This window comes from Diceros bicornis, chromosome 3 (assembly GCF_020826845.1).
Source record: "Diceros bicornis minor isolate mBicDic1 chromosome 3, mDicBic1.mat.cur, whole genome shotgun sequence".
Taxonomy (NCBI): Eukaryota; Metazoa; Chordata; class Mammalia; order Perissodactyla; family Rhinocerotidae; genus Diceros; species Diceros bicornis.
Window position 1 is genome coordinate 68,361,414 of NC_080742.1, and position 25,280 is coordinate 68,386,693.

The 25,280-nt window shown below is 35.3% G+C and overlaps 1 protein-coding gene across 1 annotated transcript in view; it reads left to right on the forward strand.

Annotated features, from left to right (window-relative positions):
* The window catches only part of CFTR (CF transmembrane conductance regulator), a 168,865-nt gene that overhangs the window by 17,631 nt on the left and 125,954 nt on the right, over positions 1-25,280 (forward strand). The window contains exons 2-3 of the mRNA XM_058528911.1: positions 12,591-12,701; positions 16,472-16,580. Coding sequence (XP_058384894.1) covers positions 12,591-12,701; positions 16,472-16,580 — 220 coding nt within the window. The remainder of the gene's footprint in view (positions 1-12,590; positions 12,702-16,471; positions 16,581-25,280) is intronic.

A 25,280-nucleotide genomic window follows, 5' to 3' on the forward strand; every position in this document is an offset into this window, starting at 1 on the left:
GCATCATGTTAGAGAGTTACTCTTGGAGTATTAGTTTTTATTCATGTTCATCTTAAAACATTTCCAAGGTCGCCTCCAACCTCCATTTTACCATTCTATCTATCAAGCAAAATAAACGAATAAGTAAACATCCTCAAATAAACTGTGTTGGGGGAAATTACACTGCTTTTTTTTTTTTTAATTTTTGGAAAGGTTGCTTCAAGGCAGTAACTGGTAAGCAGGTGTCAGAGAGGATTTAATAAGTAGTGATATTTTTAAGCAAGTAGTGATATGTGAAGTACGCATAGTGAGAGTCATTACATCATTTGGATGTTGAAGGTCATGAGAATCTAGCATGTGCTTTGCCTATGGCGGCTCATACCAAGCAGGTCCCTGACTCCGCAGCCCAGAGCTTCTCAGAGGATTTCTGTTCCCAAGAGAGGAGCGTCTTCTCCACACTGCGAGAACCACTTTAGCGGAGAAAAATCAAATAGCTTTGATTCCAGATGTTGAGTTAATTCCAGAATGAAAACCACAGCTCAGAAAGAACATGGGTGTTTCATTTATGAATGATGGAGAAGCCCATTAGAGAGTGTTTACTTTGGGTCCTAGTGATGGTGTCTGAACAAATGAGGTGAACAAAGAGCTTCAATAAGGGATTCGGAATTCTAGAAAAAGGGAGAGAATATCAAATAAATGGGATAATTATGGAAACAAATACCAGCAATGTTAAATCAATATGTCATGTGGGAGTTATCCTTGTATCACTCATGTGACATATGTTTTGTTCCTACTTTAGAGAGAAGAGGCACAACTTGTTTTCCTTCTTTCCCTCTCAACTCTTACTGGGCATACTTGAAATTGCCTCTCTGCTCTGTTCTCGAGAATGCGATTGTCTAAAATAACAGTAATTGTTGTGAGGTTCTGACAGTCACACAAGTTTCTCTCTGTGAGCTTTTACAAATGCCAGCCAGTAACCCTGTGGCATTTCTGCCGTAAGATCTGAAGGCCAATCCATTTCCCCTTTTCCTTATTTTCTTGGTCTCAAATATATTTCTTATTGCCAATGGAAATAAAAATCAGAAATTAGAGAGCAGTGATATCACTTGTCTATCTTTGTTAGTAAAGAGCTCCTAAAACTCATATAGGATGCAACAATTTTATGGGGCAGTTAATCATCCCATATTTCTAGCCAATTTGTTCCAGCTACAATCAGTTTAGTGGGTTTTATTAGTGGCCTCATGCCCAGATAGAATGAAAATCGAACTAAAACCATGGAGCCACACTCCAAGGCTCCTTTTCTAAGGTACGTGGGCCCTTGCTATAAATCACAATGCTTTGTTTCTTCTCTGTTACCTTTCAAGATGGGTGGGAGGTTTTTGTATGTTACTCGTTGTTTCTCAATTGCTTGAGTCTATGAAATCCAAGTCATGTGAATGGATTAGGTGTAGCTGTTAGAAGTGGTCTTTCCATGCCAATGGTACGCATTCCTCAGGTTCTTTACAATACTATTGCCGTTATTGCTTTTTCTGTATTCATAGTAGTTCCAGCAATTAAGTGCCTTGCTTCTGGGGACCAGAAAATAAACAATTTACATGACTCATGTTGCATGTCACCGATCCTTAGATCCTCTCATGGGCTATACACAGAGTCTTAATCACTTGCGGTAGCCACCAGGCGCTAACATATTTGAAAGGACTTAGAGTGTCCAAGTCACTGTAATGAGAATTTGTATTTCACCAGTTTTGGGGGTGAAAAATATAACGTTTGGGAAAACTTTCCAAAATTGACACTGATGGTTGATTTCTGTATACTGTTTGTCTTAATAATAGCTTTATTGAGATATAATTCACATACCAATTTTCGCATTTAAAGTATACAATTCAATGGTTTTTGAAAACGTGTAGCTATCACTACAATTTTAGAACACTTTCATCACCTCCAGAAGAAGCTCCAGACCCATAAGTAGGCATTCCTCATTCCTTCCCCGTCCCCTGCCCTAGGCAACTACTCATCTACCTTCTGTCTCTATAGATTTGCCTATTCTGGACATTTCATCTCAATGGAGCAATGTGGTCTTTTGTGACTGACTTCCTTCATTTAGTGTAGTGTTTTCAGTTTTCATCCATGTTGTAGCATGTATCAGTACATCATTCTTTTTTGTTGCTGAATAATACTCTGTTTGTAGAAATATAAATTTATCCATTCAGCAGTTAGTAGATATTTGGGTTGTTTTTCCTGTTTTGCTTATTATAAAAACACTACTATGAACATTTGTGTACAGATTTTTGTGTGGACATACATTTTCACTTCTCTTGGGCATACACCAGGGAGTGGAATTGCTGAGTCATATGGTAACTTTATGTTGAATATTTTGAGGATCTTTCTGACTGTTTTCCAAAGCAGCTGCATCATTTTACATCCCCATCAGCAGGGCAGGAGAGTTCCAATTTCTCCACATCTTTGTCAATGCTTATTATTACCTGTCTTTTGATTATAGCCATCCTAGTGAGTGTGAAATGGTATCTCACTGTGGGTTTGATTTGCATTTCCCTAGTGGCTATAGACGTTGAGCATCCTTGCACGTGCTTTTGGGTGTTTGCATATGTTCTTTGGAGAAATGTCTATTCAGATCCTTTGCCCATTTCTAAATTGGGTTGTCTCTTTATTATTGAGTTATAAAAGTCCCTTATATAGTCTAGATACAAGTTCCTTATCAGATACATGATTTGCAAATTTTTTCTCCCATTCTTTGGGTTATTTTTCCACTTTCTTGATGGTGTTCTTTGAAGCATAAAAGTTTTTAATTTTGATGATGTCCAATTTATTTTTTCTATTGTTGCTTGTGCTTTTGGTGTTATATCTAAGTGTATGGTGCTTTTTAAAAAAATTAGTCCTAATATGGAAAATTTGATACAAATTTAGGCTCTGGTATCACAGTCCTATTTTTAAATTCTAACTCTGCCCTCGACAAATTATTTAAGCTCTCTCAGCCCCAGTTACTCATTGCAAGATGGAGATAATAGTAGGACTTATCTCTTGAATTGTTGTGGGGTCAGATGAAATAATGTCTGTGAAATACTTAGAATTTTTCAGGGCTGTGGCAATGCTCTATTAATGTTAGCTGTTACTATTTTTATAATCCCAATAATAATAAAGTCTAGCACTCTGAAAATTAAACTGAAACCAAGTAGTTTATGTGAAGAAGTATGTAATAATGTACAGTTGTAATCTTTTATAGCCAACACTGAATTTGGCCCCATGAAAATCAGGTCAAGTTGTCATGGTAGTTATTATTTCCAGGAGTTGCTGCATCTGAAAGATCTTAAGAAGAGCCTTTTTACAGGTCACGTGACTGGGAATTGCTAGAGACAGGGTTAAAACCTAGAGTTGTCTTTTCTTCTTAAAATCACTAATTCAGTTTTTTCAGTAATAGATTTGTAGTAGGAGTCAGATGACTGGAGTTTTGTAGTCTTCATAATGAAGTATTACCTCAGCCAGCCATATAAGGAAAGGAAAAAAGCGACTTTATGGGAAATTAATATTGATAGCGAGCATTGTGTGAAAATCATGGAGGTAGAACATATTTGACTAGATAGCTTATGTTCATAGATAGCCATAGCAAGTAATGACTTATAATTATACATACTTTCTTCTTTAATTAAAAAGAACTTCCTTCTTATTTCCAAAGTGATACATGCTCATGGTTAAACATTAGAGAATATAGATAAGCAAAAAAGAAAATATCTTTCCAGACATTTTCTTGATAAGCTTACATTCCTGATATGTTTATATGTAGAAGCATCTCATAAAATGGGCAGGTAGATTTTCTATTTAATGTTTGGATTCATTAGGCGTGAAGTTAAATTAATTTACATTAGGATACCTGTATGGTTCTAAATTCTGGCCCACCAGAATGGGTTTGTGGTCTTTTGTTGAGCAGCAAGTAATTATCTTTCCAGATCTTCTGAAATTCATTGACTGCATTTACTTTACTGTTTACTTATCTAGAGAAAGAAAAAAAACTTCTACAGTTCTCTTGGTAAAATTAGAGCCTGATGAGTAATTAACTCGCAAACACAAAAATGGCTGATCTCTAGTAAGCAAGTACTTCCTAAAGGTGATCGAGCTGAGTAAAGTGGTTATTGCTTCTAAAGTCACCATTTTATGGATAAGCAGCAAACACTGTTTAAATACCTTGTGTTATCAGAGGACAGGGACTCTCCGACCTGACCCTCACCCCAGTGCTGCGACTTGGGGGTGCATTCTTGAAGCCTACAAGTTTTACACAGGGCTTTTGAGCGCTAGATACCACTACCTTTTCAAGTTTTATTTTCACTAAAATTCATTGAGAAAAATACATCTGACTAGAAGATAACATCGAATCTAAGTTGATGAAACAACTGTGACATTTGAAGTGTTATTTATATATGTTTTTAATTTTTTTATTGAGGTAATGTTGGTTTGTAACATTATATAAATTGTAGGTGTACATCATTATATTTTAATTTCTGTGTAGACTACATCATGTTCACCACCCAAAGACTACTTACCATCTGTCACCATACACATGTGCCCTTTTACCCCATTCACCCTCCCTCCATCCCCCTTCCCCTCTGGTAACCAACAATCTGTTTTTATCTGTGTGTTTGTTTGTTGTAGTAGTTTTTACTTTCCACATATGAGTGAAATCATATGGTATTTGACTTTCTCCATCTGACTTATTTCACTTAGCATAATGCCCTCAAGGTCCATCCACGTTGTTGCAAATGGCAAGATTTTGTCTTTTTTTATGGCTGAGTAGTATTCCATTGTATATGTATACCACATCTTCTTTATCCTGCCCATCTGTTGATGGGCACTTTGATTGTTTCCAAGTCTTGGCTATTGTGAATAATGTTGCAATGAACATAGAGGTTCATATATCTTTTCAAATTAGTGTTTTTGTGTTCTTTGGATGAATACCCAGGAGTGGAATAGCTGGATCATATGGTAGTTCTATTCTTAATTTTTTGAGGAATCTCCATACTGTTTTCCATAGTGGCTGCACCAGTTTACGTTCCCACCAGCAGTATATGAGGGGTCCCTTTTCTTCACATCCTTTCCAACACTTGTTATTTCTTGTCTTTTTAATAATAGCTATTCTGACAGATGTGAGGTGATATCTCATTGTAGTTTTGATTTGCATTTCCCTAATAATTAGTGACGTTGAACATCTTTTCATGTGCCTGTCGCCATCTGTATGTCTTCTTGGAAAAATGTCTGTTCAGATCGTCTGCCCATTTGTTAATTGGGTTTTTTTTTTTTTTTTGAGTTGTATGAGTTCTTTATATATTTTGGATATTAACCCCTTATCAAATATATGAATTGCAAACATCTTCTTCCAATTGTTAGGTTGTCTTTTTGTTTTGTTGATGGTTTCCTTTGCTGTGCAGAAGCTTTTTAGTTTGTTGTAGCCCCATCTGTTTATTTTTTCTTTTGTTTCTCTTGCCTGGAGAGGCATGATATTCAAAAAGATACTGCTAAGACTGATGTTGAAGAGCATTCTGCCTAAGTTTTCTTCTAGGAGTTTTATGGTTTCAGGTCATACATTCAAGTCATTAATCCATTTTGAGTTAATTTTTGTGTATGGTGTAAGATAATGATATACTTTCATTTTTTTTTGCATGTGGCTGTCCAGTTTTCCCAACACCATTTATTGAAGAAACTTTCCTTTCTCCATTGTGTGTTCTTGACTCCTTTGTTGAAAATTAGCTGTTCATAGATGTGTGGGTTTATTTCTGGGCTCTCAATTCTGTTCCATGGATCTGTGTGTCTGTTTTTCTGCCAAAAACATGCAGTTTTTATTACAACAGCTTTGTAGTATATTTTGAAATCAGAGAGTGTGATATCTCCAGCTTTCTTCTTTTTTCTCAAGATTGCTTTGGCTATTTGTGGTCTTTTGTTGTTCCCTATAAATTTTAGAATTCTTTGTTCTATTTCTGTGAAAAGTGTCATTGGGACTTTGATAGGGATTGCATTGAATCTGTAGATTGCTTTAAGAAGTATGGACATTTTAACTATGTTAAATATTCCAATTCATGAGCACAGACTATCTTTCCATTTCTTTGTGTCTTCTTTGATTTCTTTCAACAATGTTTTATAGTTTTCAGTGTACACACCTTCCACCTTTTTGATTAAATTTATTCCTATGTATTTTATTCTTTTTGTTGAATTGTAAATGGGATTGTATTCTTAATTTCTCTTTCTACTATTTCAGTGTTAGTGTATAGAAATGCAACTGATTTTTGTATGTTGATTTTGTACCCTGCAAGTTTACTGTATTCATTTATAATTTCTAATAATTTTTTGGTGGATTCTTTAGGGTTTTCTATATATAAAATCATGTCATCTGCAAATAGTGACAGTTTTACTTCCTCCTTTCCAATTTAGATCCCTTTTATTTCTTTTTCTTGCCTAATTGCTCTGGCAAGGACTTCAAATACTATGTTAAATAAGAATGGTGAAAGGGGGCATCCTTCTCTTGTCCTGTTCTTAGAGGGATAGCTTTCAATTTTTCACCATTGAGTATGATGTTAGGTGTGGTTTTGTCATATATGGCCTTTATTATCTTGAGATACTTTCCTTCTGTACCCATCTTTTTCAGAGTTTTTATCGTAAATTGATGCTGTATCTTGTCAAATGCTTTCTCTGCATCTATTGAGATAATCATGTGATTTTTATTCTTCATTTTGTTAATGTGGGTGTATCATGTTGATTAATTTGTGGGTATTGAACCATCCCTACATGCCTGGAATAAATCCCACTTGATCATGGTGTATGATCCTTTTAATGTATTGTTGTATTTGATTTGCTAATATTTTGTTGAGGATTTTTGCATCTAAATTTATCAGTTATATTGGCCTGTAATTTTCTTTTTTTGTGTTGTCCTTGTCTGGTTTTATTTGAAGATATTGTTGGCCTCATACAATGAGTTAGGAAGCATCCCCTCCTTTTCAGTTTTTTGGAAGACTTTGAGAAGGATAGGTCTTAAGTCTTCTTTGAATGTTTGGCAGAATTCACCAGGGAAACTGTATGGTCTTGGACTTTTGTTTTTTTATTCCTCATGTGATCTCCTTACTCATGATTGGTCTATTCAAATTCTCTAACTCTTCTTAATTCAGCTTTGGAAGGTTGTATAATTCTAAGAATTTATTCATTTCTTCTAGATTATCCAATTTGTTGGTGGATAGCTTTTTGTTGTATTCACTTATAATCCTTTGTATTTCTGTGGTATCTGTTGTAATTTCTCCTTTTTCATTTTTGATTTTATTTGAAGCTTTTCTGTCTTTTTCTTGGTGAGTTGAGCTAAAAGTTTGTCAATTTTTTTAATATTTCCAAAGAATCAGTTCTTATTTTCATTGATCCTTTGTATTGTCTTTTTAGTCTCTATTTCCTTTATTTCTGCTTTGATTTTTATTATTTCCTTATTTATTTGCAATTTTAGTTGGTTTTTGAGGTAGGTCTGTATTGCTATAAACGTCCCTCTTAATAAAGTTTTTGCTGTGTCTTAGAGGTTTTGGTATGTCATATTTTCATTTTCATTTGTTTCTAGGTAGTTTTTGATTTCTTCTTTGATTTCTTCATTGACCCAGAAGTTGTTCAATAGCATTTTGTTTAATTGCCATATTTTTGTGACTTTTCCAGTTTTCTTCTTATAGTTGATTTCTAGTTTCATACTGTTTTGGTCAGAAAAGATGCTTGATATTATTTCAGTCTTCTTAAATTTATTGAGACTTGTTTTATGGGTTAATATGTGATCTAGCTCAGAGAATGTTCTTTGTACATTTGAAAAGAATGTGTATTCTGCAGTTTTTGGATGGAATGTTCTGTATATATCTATCAAGTCCATCTGGTCTAATGTATCATTTAAGGCCAATGTTTGCTTATTGAATCTTCTGTCTGGATGATCTATCCATTGATGTAATTAGAGTGTTAAATTCCCCTACTATTATTGTGTTACTGTCAGTTTCTCCTTTTATGTCTGTTAATATTTGCTTTATGTATTTAGGTGCTCCTTATAGAAGTGAGATGACTTTTGGTCTCAAATAATCTTTCCCATCATAACATTTTTCAAAAAAACTAAAGTGAAGCGGAAGAGTTATGCTGCAGGAAATTGAGATTTATTATCACAGTGTGTTCAAATGGTTCCCTCTCTGTCCTCTGCCTGAATTTCAGCATATTCTTTATTCAGGACTATCCAGATTATTTGGGCTTTTTCAAACTCATGGTAAATATACTAGATGATAAGAAAACCTCTAGTTTATTTAAATTTGTCTACACAAAGTAGTTTAGAGTAGTTTCTACTTAGTTCCTCAAGTGTTGATTATTTCATGCAAAAATGAAAAAGGTTATTAGTCTGTGAGTGTATCAATTTTTCAGTATTTAGGAGAAGTGTCATGCAACCAGTCATTTAAATTTGCCATTTTATTTCATTTTATGTTATTTTGCTAGTTAAATAAAAAGTAATGTTATATACTGTGGAAACATGATTGTTTTATCCAACCAACATCATTTTGAACTAAAAAGATCTGATACCTGACCTTCATCTCAAATTCTAGCAGGTGAAATTGTCAGATGTCTCTGTTGTATTAATAAAGTCAAATGTCAAATGGAAAAATGATTAGAAGCTTTAATTATGTGGTTTTGGAGGATAGGTTTCATGAAAATCAAGGCTTTCTTAGTGGCTATAATTGGAAAATTCTTTTCATTATAAGGAATTACAGATCCTTGTAAACTTGGAAGTTTTGTCCTAAGAAATGAAACTAATTAGTTTCACTAATTAATTCACTAATTAGTTTACTAGTTAAGTGAACATAACAGTGTTTCTTGGGTACCAGACTTTTTTTCAAAGTTAGTTTAAAAATTCTAAGTTATAAAGTACTGTATACCTTAGGGATATCTGTCTGCTACCCCATAATTAATGATTAGCTAGTTTCTGTTAGAAATAGCCAGAACTTTGGAAACTGTCACAATTTCTAAGTAGACCAATTTTAAGTCCATTCTCAGTATGTAGTGACTGCTTATGAATGGAGGAGAAGGATAAGATCAATTAGAGGTGAGAGGAAGAGATGGTGGGGGCAAATGGGAGGAGGAGGAGGAATAGGGTTTATTGCTTTTGGTTATTCCAGTAGTGCCTCCTTTGCTTCATGAAATACTTGGGGGCTCATTGATTTCTAATGGAAGAAATACTGAATTAAGAATCCTGGCCGGGGATTCCTAAATTCTATCCAAGTATGTTTAACTCACTCATGATTATTTAAAAGGAGTGGTGGCTGGAGTTTTTACAGTAATTAATATTTCATAAAGTATCTAAGTATAGATATATGGGGAGTTTTTAGTTTGTTTGTTTTGTTTTCATTTTTGTATTTCTAAAACTGGCTTGACATAGGCGTGGAGAGCTTCTTGATGGGACAGAAATTTCATTCAGTTTTATTGGTTTAACCTCACAGAATAAATTCTTTCTCTAAGATAACTGTGGTAATTACCAGGCAGCCTAAGCTTAATTGATTTTAGTTCTCATAACTTACCTTAAGCCAAGTCTCTATATCAGGATACAAATATAGGTTTACTATGGTGAACCTGTCAGGGAATACTAAATTATATTAATAATTATAAATGGCTAACTTGAGTTTTAATACTGCTGAATATGTTTTGTTTGGTGATGCTGGACTATGGAACTCTTCATAATCAGAACTATAGTCCTGGTGTAACATACATATGAAAATGGACACGGGTAACACAGGAAACTTTTTATAAAAACAGCCCACAAATTGTGTGACTTTAAAATGAGCTGGAAACTCATTTATGGGAATGGTCGTCAGATCTTAGATATGAACTAAAAGATGTATGTTTATATATTTTTTAAAAGAGATATAAAGATTTATTTTTTAATTTCCTGCAAATGTATTTTTGATATTGTATTTATAGATAGTGAAATTCTATTTATTTGTAAAATTAGTGTCATATTTTAATAATTTTAAACATACTGAAAATGCAAGATTTATTAGTAGATGGGGTATATTTTCTTTTTTACTAAATTTTCTATAGGCCCCTTCCTTTGTGTCCTCAATGCCATTACCTTGTTTCAAGTCTTTCAACCGTGTGGCAGTCAGTGATCTGCTGCAGTGGGCCCTTTCTGGCTGAGCTGATTGTTAAATTTTCAGGAAATTTGTGAGCTGGTTGTTAGGCACAACTAGTATTAAAAATTAAATTATTTAAACTTACAGTTAAATAAATTATGTTAAAACAAAGGTAATAAAAACTGAAGTTATCACCTCATTACTTTACATTTTACTATTATCTATGCTATTGAGGTTATTTATGTTCATTTTATCTGAATGGTAAACATACTCCATTATGATATGCAACTGTATATTTCTTCCCAACTCTCTGTTCAATGGCTTCACATCTGGTAGCTTGAAATTGGTCATGGTGGGAGTATTTAAACCACAGAAATTGACAAATGCCATAAGTCATTTTTGTTTTTTGTGGGGTTTTTTTTTGCTGGAGAAGGGACGGTTAAAGATTTACCAGCACACCACACTACTGCCTGCAGTCTGCCAACTTTTGGTCTCCCTGCTTCTAAGCTCTCCTCCTAGCTGTCTGTCAAGGAGGAGAGCTTAGAACCCACCATGCTTAGTTTTCCTAAATAGGGAAAGCTGAGCACAGTAAAGGAAGGAATGAAGTCAGAAGACTCTGGCAAAAATCTATAGTTTTTGCCTTTAGTAACAGACAAGTTTAGCATCTCTGAGCCTCCATTTCTTTATCCTTAAAATAGGGCAATGATCCTTTTTTGTTCTACCTACCTAAAAAGATTTTCAAATTAAAATCACAATGTGCTAATGTTTGTGGAAGCTCTTTGGAAAGTGCTATATATACTTTTATTTTTTTAGTAGCAAACACTTAATTCACCTTTTTGCTTCTTGGTTCAAGTTTACAAAGGCTCATAACCAACAGGATGGAGTTTATATCCTAAAATGCTGTCCCTGATTTTTCACAGCCTCCTATGTTGCCACCTATGTTTCTAACTGTATTTCCAGTGCTTATGTTGGATACTGGGATGGAACCAGGTGGGTGTGACATCACTTTCTTAGATGATGCCCATTGCAGATGCTGCATGATCGTGGCAATTCTTTAACTGCTGTGCTCAGACTGTCTCCGACTATTTTCACTCTTATTCTCCAGGAAAAATTACCAATGGATCAGACTGGGCAATAAAGATGAAACCTGACTATCACCCTTTGTTATGGTTTGAAGGCTCTTGTTAAGAGGCAAATATTGCAAGTTAATGGAAAAAAGTGACATATTAAACCAGTGTCACTCGATATCTTAGCAAGAAATGATTGATGAAATCACTTAGCCTTCGAGCTGGTCCCTAATTCAGTTAAGTTTTAAGGAAAGACAAGTTTTAGAGATATCAGGAACATAGGGCAGGGCTGACTGAAGAAGCTGGAGACCAAGAAAGTGTAAAGAAGAATCTGGACCCTTTTGAATTTTGGTGACTAATGTGCATTTTGACACATTACTGAAGTCTCAATGACATCAAATTTGATATATTTGAAAAAAAGAAAGATGCTAAGGGAAAAAACATATGTTTGGGGATCACTAATTCCAAGTTCAATTCCATTTTTCAATAAATAAATGAAATTTCACCCAAGAAAGATCTGATTTGCTCAAATTTATTTAGAATTTTCTCTTTGTACATGATTTCGTTGTTTGTTTTGTAATTCTTCCCCTCCCCCTCTTTCCCTCCTTCCTTTTTCTTCTGCTTTGTCTTCTTTTTAGATTTTCTTATCTCTGTGAAGATTATTCTGCCTTATCCAAAATAGTTAGAAACAAAGTACTTCAAAATAACTGGAGTATCCTGCCTGATTATTTACCATACCAGCTTCCCTAGCTTCCGTCATAAATTGTTATTTATTAGATGTGTAGAGAGTAGATGTGCGTAACTGCTGTCGAGTGAGGAGACAAAACATAAGAAAGTTATGATCCTCACCCTCAAGTAATGATTCAGAGGTGATAATTAAGTCAACAAATTGATACAAACTACTCATTAACCCTCCAGCTACAGTCAGTTCATTTAACAAATAGCTCATTGCTGAGTACCGTGTGTTACAGTAACAAAATTACATAAGGGGGTTGATTGAGAATCTATCTTCCTATCACTCACATATCATTTTATATTTGAAGTGGTAGAGACTGGACTTCAGCAATTTGCTATAAACTCCTAGTATCTGGTTATTTTGGGGCAGTTTTTTTTTTTTTTTAAGAATGCTTTTAATATAGAAGGTTTAGCAGTTTTTTTCCTCTGGGAAAGATTCTACCATCATTGCCAATCCTTTTTGACAAAGCTACATCATATTAGTTCAGAGGTGTTGGTCTTTTTTACAGATGTGTCCTGTAAGATATGAAGCCCTGGTATTTATATAAGTTGACTTATTTTATTCTCATATTTATGCACCCACCATTTTCCACATGCCAGAAGATTTGAAAAGGTATCAGATTCCAAATCTATATTGGAGACCAAATCAAGTTAATATTTATATCTGCCCCTCCTCTATTTGTTTTAGCTGGACCAGACCAATTTTGAGGAAAGGGTACAGACAGCGCCTGGAATTGTCAGACATATACCAAATCCCTTCTGCTGATTCTGCTGACAATCTATCTGAAAAATTGGAAAGGTATGTTCATGCACATTGTTTATTAGTTGAAGAGAGAAATTAATATTATTAATTATTTAGAGAATATAGAACTGACATATTAGAGGGCTTAATTCTTAAAATGGCATATTTAAAATAGGAACATCTTATATTCTTGCTGAAATCTTAACCAATTAAGAATTAAACAATGAAAGGATAAAAGAAATATAACCATTTTCCTGAGCAATGACTTTTTTTTTCAAAAATACATATTTGACTTCTAAGAAGTTACCTGTCTTTAAAGAACATTAAGTGGATTTTGTGAAGATGGAAATAACAACTTTATAAAGCAAATTGTGTGTATTTGCCTCCAAAATCTTCATATGTGAATACAAATGTACATACTTGGAAATCTTAAGGTAATGGCTATTGGATATCAAAGAAATGTAAAAATTTTGTATTTTTGAGTGCATATTGAATGCCAGGTATGGTATCTCCTCTCAGCCACTCTGGGAGGAAAGCGTCATTATCTCCATCTTGCAGAAGAACAAACAGGCTCAGAGCGATGCCGTAATTTGCCAGCTAATCACTGATGGAGCCCATGATTCTAAACCAGGTCTGCACTCTTGGCCTCCCCAGGAGCAGTGTTACTCATTGTAAAGAAATACTCAGAGTTCCCTTTTCTAAGAGTATTGATTAGAACCTTTTTGATTGCCCGTGACAGAAACCCAGCTAACTAGCTTAAGTAAATAGAAAGAGGGAATTTATTGGCTCATGTAGTCTACCTGTGTGAAGGCCTAGGTAGAGAACTAGCCTTAGGGACTCAATGGAACCAGTAACTCAAATGCCACCTGGTGGCATTTGCCTTGTGCTGCTTTTACTCTCTCAGACCAGCTGCCTCTGTGCAGTGGGTCCTCAGAAGTCTTTGCTCGTATCTTTACAGACCACAGAAGAAAAAGCCTTTTCTCCTTGGCCAAATGTGAAAAACCTGAGACTCTTGAGTCACGTGTGCTTTCCACAGACCAACACAGTTTATGAATAAGCTAGACCAGGTCTTGCACCAGCAGCACAAGGTCTGATACCTGATGAAAGGGAGAGGGAAGAGGGAGTTAGCAAAAAAGAAAAAAAAGTAGCTACTAAATTATTGCATCAAAATAAAAAGTTGAATAGACTTGCAATTTGTTGACCTTATTTTCATTAAACTCAGTTCTTTTTTTTTGACATTTTCAAGGCAAAGTAAGGTATTCAACATTATTTTCCTTGATTTTATTCAGAGAATTAGGCTAGTGGGAGTAGTAGATTCACATTTCCAAGATCAAGGACCGACTCCTATTACTGAGCACCGAGTGTGTGTAAGTGCCAAGAAGACAAGGGTATTTTCTTTTTTGTTTTGTTTGGTTGGTCTATTTGTGATGTATTCCCCAAGTGCCTAGAATAGGGTCTGGCATATAGTAGGTGCTCAATAAATACTTGTTGAATGACTGCATGATGATTGAATGTGAAATGGCTCGCTTTATGTAAAAACCTGTAACATCGCTGCAGAGATAAACTATATAAACATAATACATTGTAGGTATATTAGCAACTTCAAAATAATGTAGCAGATGTTGAATATCTAAGTTCTGAATAGATGCTGAGGGAAAGATTAATTAGAGTAGGGCTAGGTTAATCAAAAACTGTGTACTCCAGGTGTATTTTTTTTTTGTGGCCAAATAAAGGACATATACCTGAATTTGTAGGATTATTTGGCCTAATATTTTTTTCTCCTCTGTTTTCATTGTGTCCCCCATATCAATTCAGTTTAAAAAATATACCTATTTTGTTTCAATTCAACAACTCTGTGCCACCCTAAGTTCATAAATTCTATCTTTGTTTTTATTTTTGTATCTCTTTTTCACCCTGTTATTTATTTCTTTTTTAATAAAATTGTTATTTGGAATTTATTGAAACATTTTTGAGGCATGAAATACCATTTATAGTACTTTATACCTCTACACCCTTGGGAAGTGACCCTGGCCTCACATTTCATAACTGCCTTGTGGCAAAGGCCCTTAGGTGGTTCCCATGTGGTTGAGGTACATTGGCCTGTCTGGCTCAGTTTGTGGCCCTGGGGTTGAACCCTCTCATGACTCCTGTGTGCAAACCACACATTCATTTCATGATTGTAGCTAGGCTATAATCTTGCTAAGTATAAAGCTTCTTCCCTTGTGATTCAACTCTTGGTGTTTGGAATGCTCATTGGGACTGTTGTGGTGCTACTGGAACTATACCGCCTACTCTCGCTGGTAACTCCTCTCAGGCTACAAATTGTTCAAGTCTCACTCATTAGAAAAAAATTCCCCACCTTGCCTTCCCCTCAGGTCACTACCCCATTGTTTTTTTTTTCCTTTCATAGCTAACATTTCTCTGCTCTCCTGGTCTCTCCACTTCTTCACTTTTCCTTCACATCTCAGCTCTCTGAAACATCTACCATGTCTACCATGTTGCTAAATGACATTGACCAGGGTCACCAGAGGTCTCTTAATGTCAAATATAATGACATCTTCCTACATGACTTCAGTGTTGATCACTTCTTCCCACCTTGAAGCCATTTCTTTGGTATGTGTACCATCTTTCTTTCCTGGCTTTCTCATCTGACTTATTCTTTTGAAAGAGAGGCAGAATCTGCCTCCATATTTAGCTTCTTACCCAATTGTGAGTCACTGAATGATATGGATGGGAGGTAAGTCCCATGTGTCTGAGTGAAAGAGTAGGAAAGAATGTGGAAGGTAGATAGATAGGATAGGGTAATTAGGTATTATAGATAGTGAGCTTCTCAGGGAAGCCAATATCCATGCACAGAGAGTGCCAAGCTTTCCCTCAAATCTCAATTGTGTGTTCTTCCTTTGGAGTAACTTAGAACCACCTCTCATAATGGTAGATGGGCAGTCATGGGAATAGCTGTTGGTGAAATGCAAAACCTTTATCTAGTTCTTGCCTGTGAAACTTTTCATCTCTGTACAGTTTAAAAATGAAGATGAGGGTAACATTTAGAGTTATATTTTATCCACTTGGGAAGAGAAAGAGGGCTTTTATTGACAGAAACTTAACTTAAATATAATCAGCTGATGAACCTATAGTACTTAAAAGAAAACAAAATATTAGCTTGATACCAACCATTTTTTGACTCTTTAGTTTCTGTTCCTACCAGAAAATATAGAATTTGATTCTGTTCTAATTTTCTGAAGACTTTTACTGTAATAAATGACTTTAGTAGTTGAAAATGAAGTTTGATCATATTTGTTTCATACCCTTATATTTAAAAATGATGTCTAAATAACAAGTTTTTCTAATGTTAAATCACAGAAAAGTTGACCTGACTTTTTATGTTGTTTTTGGTTTGACAGTTAAATTTTGTAAAATCTACTCCAATCTAAACAAGTAAAGATCAAGAAGTGAAGGGAAAAAAATTAAATATTTGTTTATTTTTCACCTTGTTTCAAGGACAACAATGTGTATTCATAAGAGACATACTTTATTTGTCCATGTCTTGCATTGCTTTTAAGAAGCCCAGAAACTTTCTTTAAAACATATAATGTGGCCTTTTCATGAAGTCAACTCCCTGAAAATTGATATATGGTGGAGCATCGAATTCTGCCAAATATCTGGCTAAGCGTTGATGTTGGAAGGTCTCCACAAGGTTTTGTCTCTTTAGTCACTTGGGTTAATCTCCTTGGATGTACTTGTGTGAATAAAACTATGTTAAGGGAAATAGAACAACTCAAATATTTGCACATGCAACTTATTGGTCCCACTTTTCTATTCTTTTGCAGAGAATGGGACAGAGAGCTGGCATCAAAGAAAAATCCCAAACTCATTAATGCCCTTCGGCGATGCTTTTTCTGGAGATTTATGTTCTATGGAATCATATTATATTTAGGGGTAAGGATCTTATTTGTCAATTCATTATGGATAAAATAATTATGTTCATTTTTACGATTACAGAAGGACTAGGGTAAGCTGGTGTGCAGATAAAAGGACTAATCAACTCCAAATACAAAGAAACCACTAAAACTCTAGTAAAAATGCTTTGGAACTAAGATGTCCTGAAACACAAGTGGCAATTTACAATTTAAAATGGGTTCAGTAAAATAAATTTCTTTTAAAAAATTTATTTTCTGTTATGATCCCAAATCACATTATCTTACTAGTACATGAAGTTGCTGGTGCCTTTACTTTCCTGTATTCAACCTGAGAACATCAGGAGACAATGTCAGTAGAGAATTAGATCAAATTCATCCAATTACATATATAGGTTTGTAATCTTTTGAAATCATATCTGCAAGCTAAATTGTTTCAAGAAAAAAATAGCAAAATTTTAAAATTTGGCAGCGAAGTACTCTTGCAGTATGTTTTCCCAGTCTCCTACATCTTGGTCAGTGTGAGGAGAGCACTATGCCTGAAAACCCCAGGCTTTGTGGTGTTTAAGTGCAGTCTGAGATAGTCCCAGCTGCTGTCAAATGTGACTCTGATTTATTATTTTTTTACATCACGAGAGCATCAGTTTGAATCCTTGGTTGTAATCTATAAAAGGTGATGGCAAGTTGAAAACTTATTTAGTCTTCAAGTAAGGGCTGTGCACAGTATTTGCTTTGGGATGTTAAGTACCATCTGGATGCACTAGTGTTGTATTCATATTGGTCTTCATGCCTTTGAGAGTTAGCAGTGCCGTGGTGTCTCCCAAAGAGATGCTATACAAGTTGCATTGTTTTAAGAATTTGTAGTTCATACACACCAAGAAAAATACATTAAAAAACTTATCTTGAGCCAACCCTGATGGCCTAATGGTTAAAGTTTGGCGCTATCACCCCTTCCGTGGCCTGGGATTGGTTCCCAGTTGCAGAACCACACCATTCGTCTGTCAGTTGCCCTGCTGTAGCAGCAGCTCACAAAGAACTAGAAGGACTTACAACTATGATATACAACCATGCACTGAGGCTTTGGGAAGGTAAAAAAAAGAGGAAGATTGGCAACAGATGTTAGCTCAGGGTGAATCTTTCCCTGAAAAAAAAAATTATCTCTACAAAACTGACCATGTTTAGGTCCAAAATGTTCTTGATAACCTCCTGGAGAAACTCTTCTGGCTTTTGAAATCTATCTATCTATCTATCTATCTATCTATCTATCTATCTATCTATCTATCTATCATCTTTCTATCTTTCTATTCCTATTGAAATTTGCAACAGTTTGGGGGTGAAAATATTTTGTTCAGGAATATGAATAAGGTAGCTGAAGAATTAATTATCTTTCAAGATGTCTTTGAGGTGATTTTTCTCAATGGGAGCGCTCAGAGCTTTGGGAAACAATTTTATCCATAGCCTTTGGCTCTATTTGACTTAGTTTTTAAAAATATATTTTGCCAGTTGCTTTAATGACTACATTCTATACATTTGAATCAGTGCATAGAAGTACAATTCACTCTGTTCATATAAGAGTGTAACATTATCAAGAAATTATTGTTGGAATGAAGTGAATGATTCTTCAAACAATCCTTATATCATGATGAAGATTGTGGTGAAACTCAAAATTTTCACTAGTCCTGATCTCCATCACACACGTCCATTGATTAACATGAGCACTACTGAGTAGAAGCTGGAAGAGAAGCCTAATGATCAAGCCCCTTTTATGCTCTGCCTGGCTTGTGAAATCTTTTGTCCACAAGTATAGAAGTTTCATGTGTATAAAAGTGCTCATGTAAACATGAAAGTTTAGATGATACATGAACATATTTATCAAATTTATCTTTTGATCTATGTGCACAGACCAAAAAATAAACATGATATAGTTTAATATTTATTGAGTTTATATTTATTGTACCTAATCTGTTCCAGGTTCAGCATTAAGCCATTTATGCAGATTATTTTGTTTAATTCTCCTAGTAACTCCATGGGGCAGTTGTTATTATCTCTAATATACAGAAAAGGAAATTGAGATGCAAGGAAATTAAAGAATTTTCCCAAAGTCACACATCTCGTAAATTTGAGTGATAGCCAGGTCTCTTTAGCCCCAAAGCCTATGGCCCTTCATTATATTAAATTATAATTGTTATATAATTATATGTATAATGATTGTATTTAGATACCCAACGGAATGGTGACTCTAGTAACCAGTCTTGGGTCTGTTGAGTTTCTTTGCATCTTCTCAGGAGACACACATTAACAGAAGATTGAGGATTTTTCCAGGGTCACCTCAGGGAAATCTAAAGAAAGTTCACAGCAGGAAGCAGGATAAGGGAATCAACTAGAATCTTCTCACTTACTTGTACTCCGGAAGGAGCTGTGTGAAATCTACCCAAGAGCCAGTAGTGCTAAGTGTCAAACGTAAAACAAAATTAATGGGTAGAAGAATGGAGTGGGTGTGGGAAAGGACTAAGTTATCTTTAAACTTCTCAAGCTTAACAATATCCCAACAAAAGAAATCTTAAAGCCTTTCATGGTGTATTAATTACCCATGTGTGGGAGTGAGGGGAGAGGTGCTCTTGAGCTAACCTGAGCCCTGGGCTACAGGTCTGGAACCGGCAGCGTGTTTGAAGGGCAAAGTTTGTTTCCACCAACTCAACTTCTACGAATAACCAACAGAATATTGGTGAGGAAATGAATGGATGGGAAAAGCATCTGAAATGTATATTGTGAGAAAGTTCCATTTACATTGGCAATGACACAGTGTGGTGAGGCAGTAGGTTTCCCACCCTTGTCACAGAGGAAAGGCCTCACCTGTAAATTTTAAAGAATTTAGATAACCATTGTGGTCATTAAGATGAGTGCAGCTTTTCAGGGCATCTGATCTCTTGACTTGATTTTTGTTGCTTATAGAAGAAAAGAAGTGGAGAAAATTTAGTCATTATAATTAAGACCTCTGTCTTTTTAAACAACTATACTAATGCCTTAGTATTTTTGATATTCTTTCTGGGCATTCCTTCTTTCCTCTGTGTGTGTCATCTTGGTAATTTTTAAAGTCCATTAAATGATTAAGGATTCTTGAAGTTGCTATAACACTACTCTCGGTAAAAGGTGGACATACTTAGTCTTTCTAAATGAGGATAATTGTGGTATAAAGAATATTTGGTTGGTTTCAGGACTGATAGAAAAAATACTATAAAATTTTCTTTTGCCAGTGAAAGGTTAAGAAAAAAGGAAATGCCACCCTGAAGGAGCTTGTCTCTGCAATACTGATGTAATTTTAAATCATATTAGCTATGGCCTCTATTAACTATGTACTTGTTTTTTCTCCATCTGACTTAGCAGCCAGATACAATATTGTCTTTAACATTTAAGACTCCCAGCATAGAAAAGAAACTGGCTGTTGAAAAACTGACTGTGCGAGTCAATTAAGGATAGTCAGAGGGAAGCCAAGTGGAGGAGCTCTGTAAGCGGATTACTGAGAGAATATGGTTATCACAAAACATTTATTATGATAAGAAGTTCATAAGTGTTCACTCGAAAATATTCTTGATTCCTAAGCAGCTCTGGACATATTTCCATCATCAAATTGGGGTACGTTTCAGAGCATCTTGGGTCAAATTGCTTTTATTATTAAACCCCAAGAAGTTTAAGTGCAAAAGAAGTCCTGGTACTCATGTTGCTAGAGTTCTCAAGTCCCACAGTCTACATTGCAAAGGAAGATCTTTGTCCCTTATGTTTTGATGAAGACATTGGGTAGGCATTTGGTGAATTCAAGCGTACTGTAAGAAGGGAGAGTGCTTTCTTTTGGGAATTCTGCACACATAGACTCTGGCTTAGGCACTTTGACTTATTTATGTCCCTTTCACCTAAGGACAAGCTACTTCTAGCAAATCTTCTAGATGTCTGTTGTGTAGGATTCCTTTCTTAGCTTCCTCTCCTGTCCCCCCATATCCTGAATATTTCTACCCCCTACTAGAACCCCCATCTTTAACACACATGCTGTACTTCCTTGTGTTGCCCACAGCATTCTGCCTCTTCCCCCAGTTCCTGTGACAAGAAGATTTGGAAATTCATGAGGTTTGGATTTCTTTGAAAGATAAGGAATTTTTACTTCAATCTTTAGAGTAACCAGTAGCCCCACTCCAGATAATGTGAGTTAATTGGTCTGGGTTGGGCCCTGGGATAATAAATAGTGTTCTTGAAAAGTTCCCCAGGTGCTGTGATTCAGGTAGACAAGCACCAACATTATCACTGAATACATCTGACTTTTGCTGGAATCTGAAATGAGAGGATCGGGGGATGGTACGCAGAGAGAGAACTCTTTAGTTTGATTTTTTTCTTAATGATAAAACTGAGAAATTTTAAACGATAAAAATGAATATTAACTCTTTTATGACAGAACGGCAATATTTCTCAAACTTTTATATGTATACCAACCTTCCCCTCTTCCCTATCAACTAGATAAAATGCAGAATCTGATTCAGAAGTTTTCCAGTGGGACCCCGAGATTCTGCATTTCTAAAAGCTCACAGGTGAAGATGCAGTTTGCCTTATAACACCGTGTTTTGAGTAACAAGGCCTTACAGGGTCATGGAAGAAGAGAAAGCTTAGTTAGAAGGAGTAGTTGTGAAAAAATAAGTAGGCAGACTTCATGGCCAAGGGGCCCCTGAGTAAGTAACAGCAATCCCATTGAGACTCAAAAGTGGCTAAGGGTTTATCAGGAAGTCCCAATGTTAACTATTAACTTTCTGTGTCTTCCTCCAGCACTCCCTCTCAAGACTCCGCTGGAGAGTAGTATATGACAGGGTGCATGGAGAGGGCAAAGGTATCGCTGAGACTCTGTCTTCCAAGACTGCAGCAGTGGGGGGTGTTACATCTCTTCTTGTAGAAACATTGCTATACAGGTTGGTTAGGTTTTTACGGTACTATTTGAACAGAGAGGTGCTCCAAGAGCATTTAGCGTTATATGTGCTTTTGAAGGCTAACCTAGGAATCCAACACCACATTCAGAAGAACGTTGTGTCTAAGGCAAAATGCATCTGCTGTTCTTACATGTGAAATTTTAGAACAATATCAATTTGGAAATTAGGAATTGTGTGTGATCATGTACCGACAACTTAAAGTGGATATGAGGAGGCCCAGTTCTTTCATTCCTGGTAGGAACATGGTGCATCTTTAGTTCTTATAGCTAACCAGTATCCAACAGTGACTAATGAATGTGAGTGGTGAAATAAAGTAAAACATATATGATGCACTCAATTTCGTATTTTTTCCAAAGGTGGAACATTTTTTTCTTAACTCTCCTGTGGTATGATCATGCCCTGATGCCACAGTCTGTTTTATGATCTTTGGGCAAATCAAACAACTTGTCTGGACCTCAGTTTCCTTAAGTATACAATTAAAGGGGCTACAGTGAAGTGTACAGTTTCTATGATCCCTTCTACCTTCTAAATTATGTGTCTATGATATGGACCCTAGAGAAATGGTATTTATGTTAAATTACAGTGATATTAACTTATAACTTGATATGCTAGGTTGATGTTGAACTAATCACAATGCTTGAATTCACGATCAACTGAGAGAGAACCAGGTCATGTTATAACATTTTATTTCAATTTAGGGTTATGAATGAGGGGGGCTTTGGAGTCCAACTGTCTGGGAAAAAATTTCCAGTTTACTGCTTACTAGCTGTGTGACACTGGGCAAGTTATTCAAACTCTCTTTGTCTCAGTTTCTTTAATTGTAAAGTGGAGATAATAATAGCACATTTCATAGCGTTATTGTGAGAATTAAATGAGTTAAGCACATAAAATAGGTCCTGGTACATAGCAAGTGCTTCAGAAATGTTAGCTATTACTATATCTTTAAATAGAATCTCTACCTACTTGCACTAATACTCTATATTATTTGCATTTGTATATTTCTCTATATATGCTATATACAAGTCTTAAAATACCAATTTGATTTTTTATAGAGCACAGGAAAATATTTTGCTGATTTTTAAATATGATATCTAGATTCTAAGCATTACTTCAGAAGTTAAAATTAATATTTTAACACATCTTCCATTATTGCATTTTCTGGATTAAATCTACTATTGCTGCTATATCAGCAAATCCAGGAACTTTTTCTTGTAAAACATGAAGTACATAGCTTAGATTTCTAGCGAAGGCATTGTTGGTAATAGTTAATGAATCAATAAACACTAAAAGGAAAATACCAAAAGCAAAACATTTTGAATTAGACATGAAATCTAAAAACATAATTCAAAAGTAGACAGATATTATAATAACATTTTTGAGATTCTATTCTTGGTGTGCTGTATATACATTTTTGTGAAAACTACAAACAGTTTTGGCAATGAATAGGTTTTATTTTCTATGCTGACTATGGGAAAATTCTTCCTCTGGCAATTAGTATAAAGCGAAAAATTACCATCAGACTCTAGTGTATCAAGATAGACAGAAATTTGACACTCCTGTTTACTCTGTCAAAAACAGAATCTTAAGCCGTTGCTTTGGTATATAACTCAATACTCTTTGCATCTTATGATAAATTCTGTGTGTGTTTTTACTTTCTTCCATTTTTTTGTATGTGTGTTTTTATCATTTATTAATTCTCATGTTATATGCAATTTTATATTCAAAATTTTATTCTTTTAAGTATTTTTTTTTTTTTTTTTTTTTTTTTTTTTTTTGTGAGGAGATCAGCCCTGAGCTAACATCCGCCAATCCTCCTCCTTTTTTTTGCTGAGGAAGACGGCCCTGGGCTAACATCTGTGCCCATCTTCCTCCACTTTATATGGGACGCCGCCACAGCATGGCTTACCAAGCAGTGCGTCGGTGCGCGCCCGGGATCCGAACCAGCGAACCCCGGGCCGCCGCAGCGGAGCGCGCGCACCTAACCGCTTGCGCCACCGGGCCGGCCCCTAAGTATTTTTTATAATTATGATTTAAAAATATTTATTTAAGGGCTGGCCCCGTGACTTAGCGGTTAGGTGCGTGCGCTCCACTACTGGCGGCCCGGATTCGGATCCCGGGCGCTCACCGAGCACCGCTTCTCCGGCCACGCTGAGGCCACGTCCCACATACAGCATCTAGAAGGATGTGCAACTATGACATACCACTATCTACTACTTTGGGGAAAAAAAGGAGGAGGAATGGCCATACATGTTAGCTCAGAGCCAGTCTTCTTCAGCAAAAAGAGGAGGATTGGCATGGATGTTAGCTCAGGGCTGATATTCCTGACAAAAAAAAAAAAATTTAAGACAATATGTGGCCAGTGTGGTCCTAAACACTGATGATGCTTATATAAAGAGACAAAGGTGGGTGGAGAAGGAGACTTATAAACTTACAATTTAAAAAATAAAGAAAATAATCAGATCATTACTGAAAAATTTGATGTTTATCCCTCCAGTTTTTTTCCCATGGGAATATATACTTAATGAACGGAGGTGGGTCATTACTTTACATAATGTATTATAAATCTCTGCTTCTCCTCTTAAAGTATTGTGAATGGCTTTTCATTTCATTAGCTGTTTTTCTGCCTAATCATTTTCATGTTTAATGAATCATGTGGCTGTACCATTATTTTATCAGTTCCTCGTCATTGAATATTTAGATTGCCTCCAATTTTTCACTGTTGTAAACAGTTCTTCAATGCCTATCCCTTTAAAAGCTAAATTTTAGCAGATTTTCAAATTGCCTTCCAGAAAAGATGTACTAATTTACTTTCTTGATACTAAAGTATGAAAATTCAGTCCTCAATAACAATGGGTATTATCATTTAAGAAATGTTTCCAAATTGCTAAGTGAAAAAGAGTATATTATCATTTTTACTTGTATATCATCATTGCTTTTGGTTCCTAGTGAGTTTAAATCGTTTTTATTTGTGAATTATACATTTATATTTCTTTTTTTGGGTGTGAATTGCCTTTTCATGTTCTCTATTTTTATTTTGATGTATTTGACTTTTTCTTATTGGTATATGAGAGACCGTTTTCCCCAGCCTGTCATTTGTTTTTAGTGAGTTTTTGTTTATTTTTTATTTATTTAATATTCAGAAGTTTTAATTTTTAAAAATTTCCTGCCAAATCTATGCACCTTTTTCTTTGTTTTCTGCTTTTGACATCATTTTTAAAAACCCTCCCTATCCAAATATTGTATAAGCACATATCTATGTTTTTATTCCATCTTTTACATGTAAGTATCTAATCCACTTGGAATATATTTTGTTGTATGTATGAGATAGAGATCTAATTTAAAAAATGAGTATCCAGTTTCTCCATCATTTATTGCATAATCTATACTGTCTCCACTGACTTAAAATGCCATATTTTATTATATATTGTTATGACATGTACTTGGACCTTTTCCTGGACTTTGTAGATAAATCAGTCTATTTCTTTGTCATACCACATATTATTATAGCTGTATAATATGATTTAACATCCAGTAATGTAAACCCTCTGACATATTATTCTTATTCTTCAAATGTTTTTGATTAGTCTCTCGTTTTTTTCCAAATGAAATTTAGAAGCATTTTACCATTGATTCAACAAATATTTGCTGAGTGGATATTCTGGGTTAGGTATCGTGTGTGGTGTTGGGATTGTCGCAAAAACTAACACAGGAAGTCCTTGCTCTTATGGCCCTAGAAGTTCACTTCCAAAAAATCCATG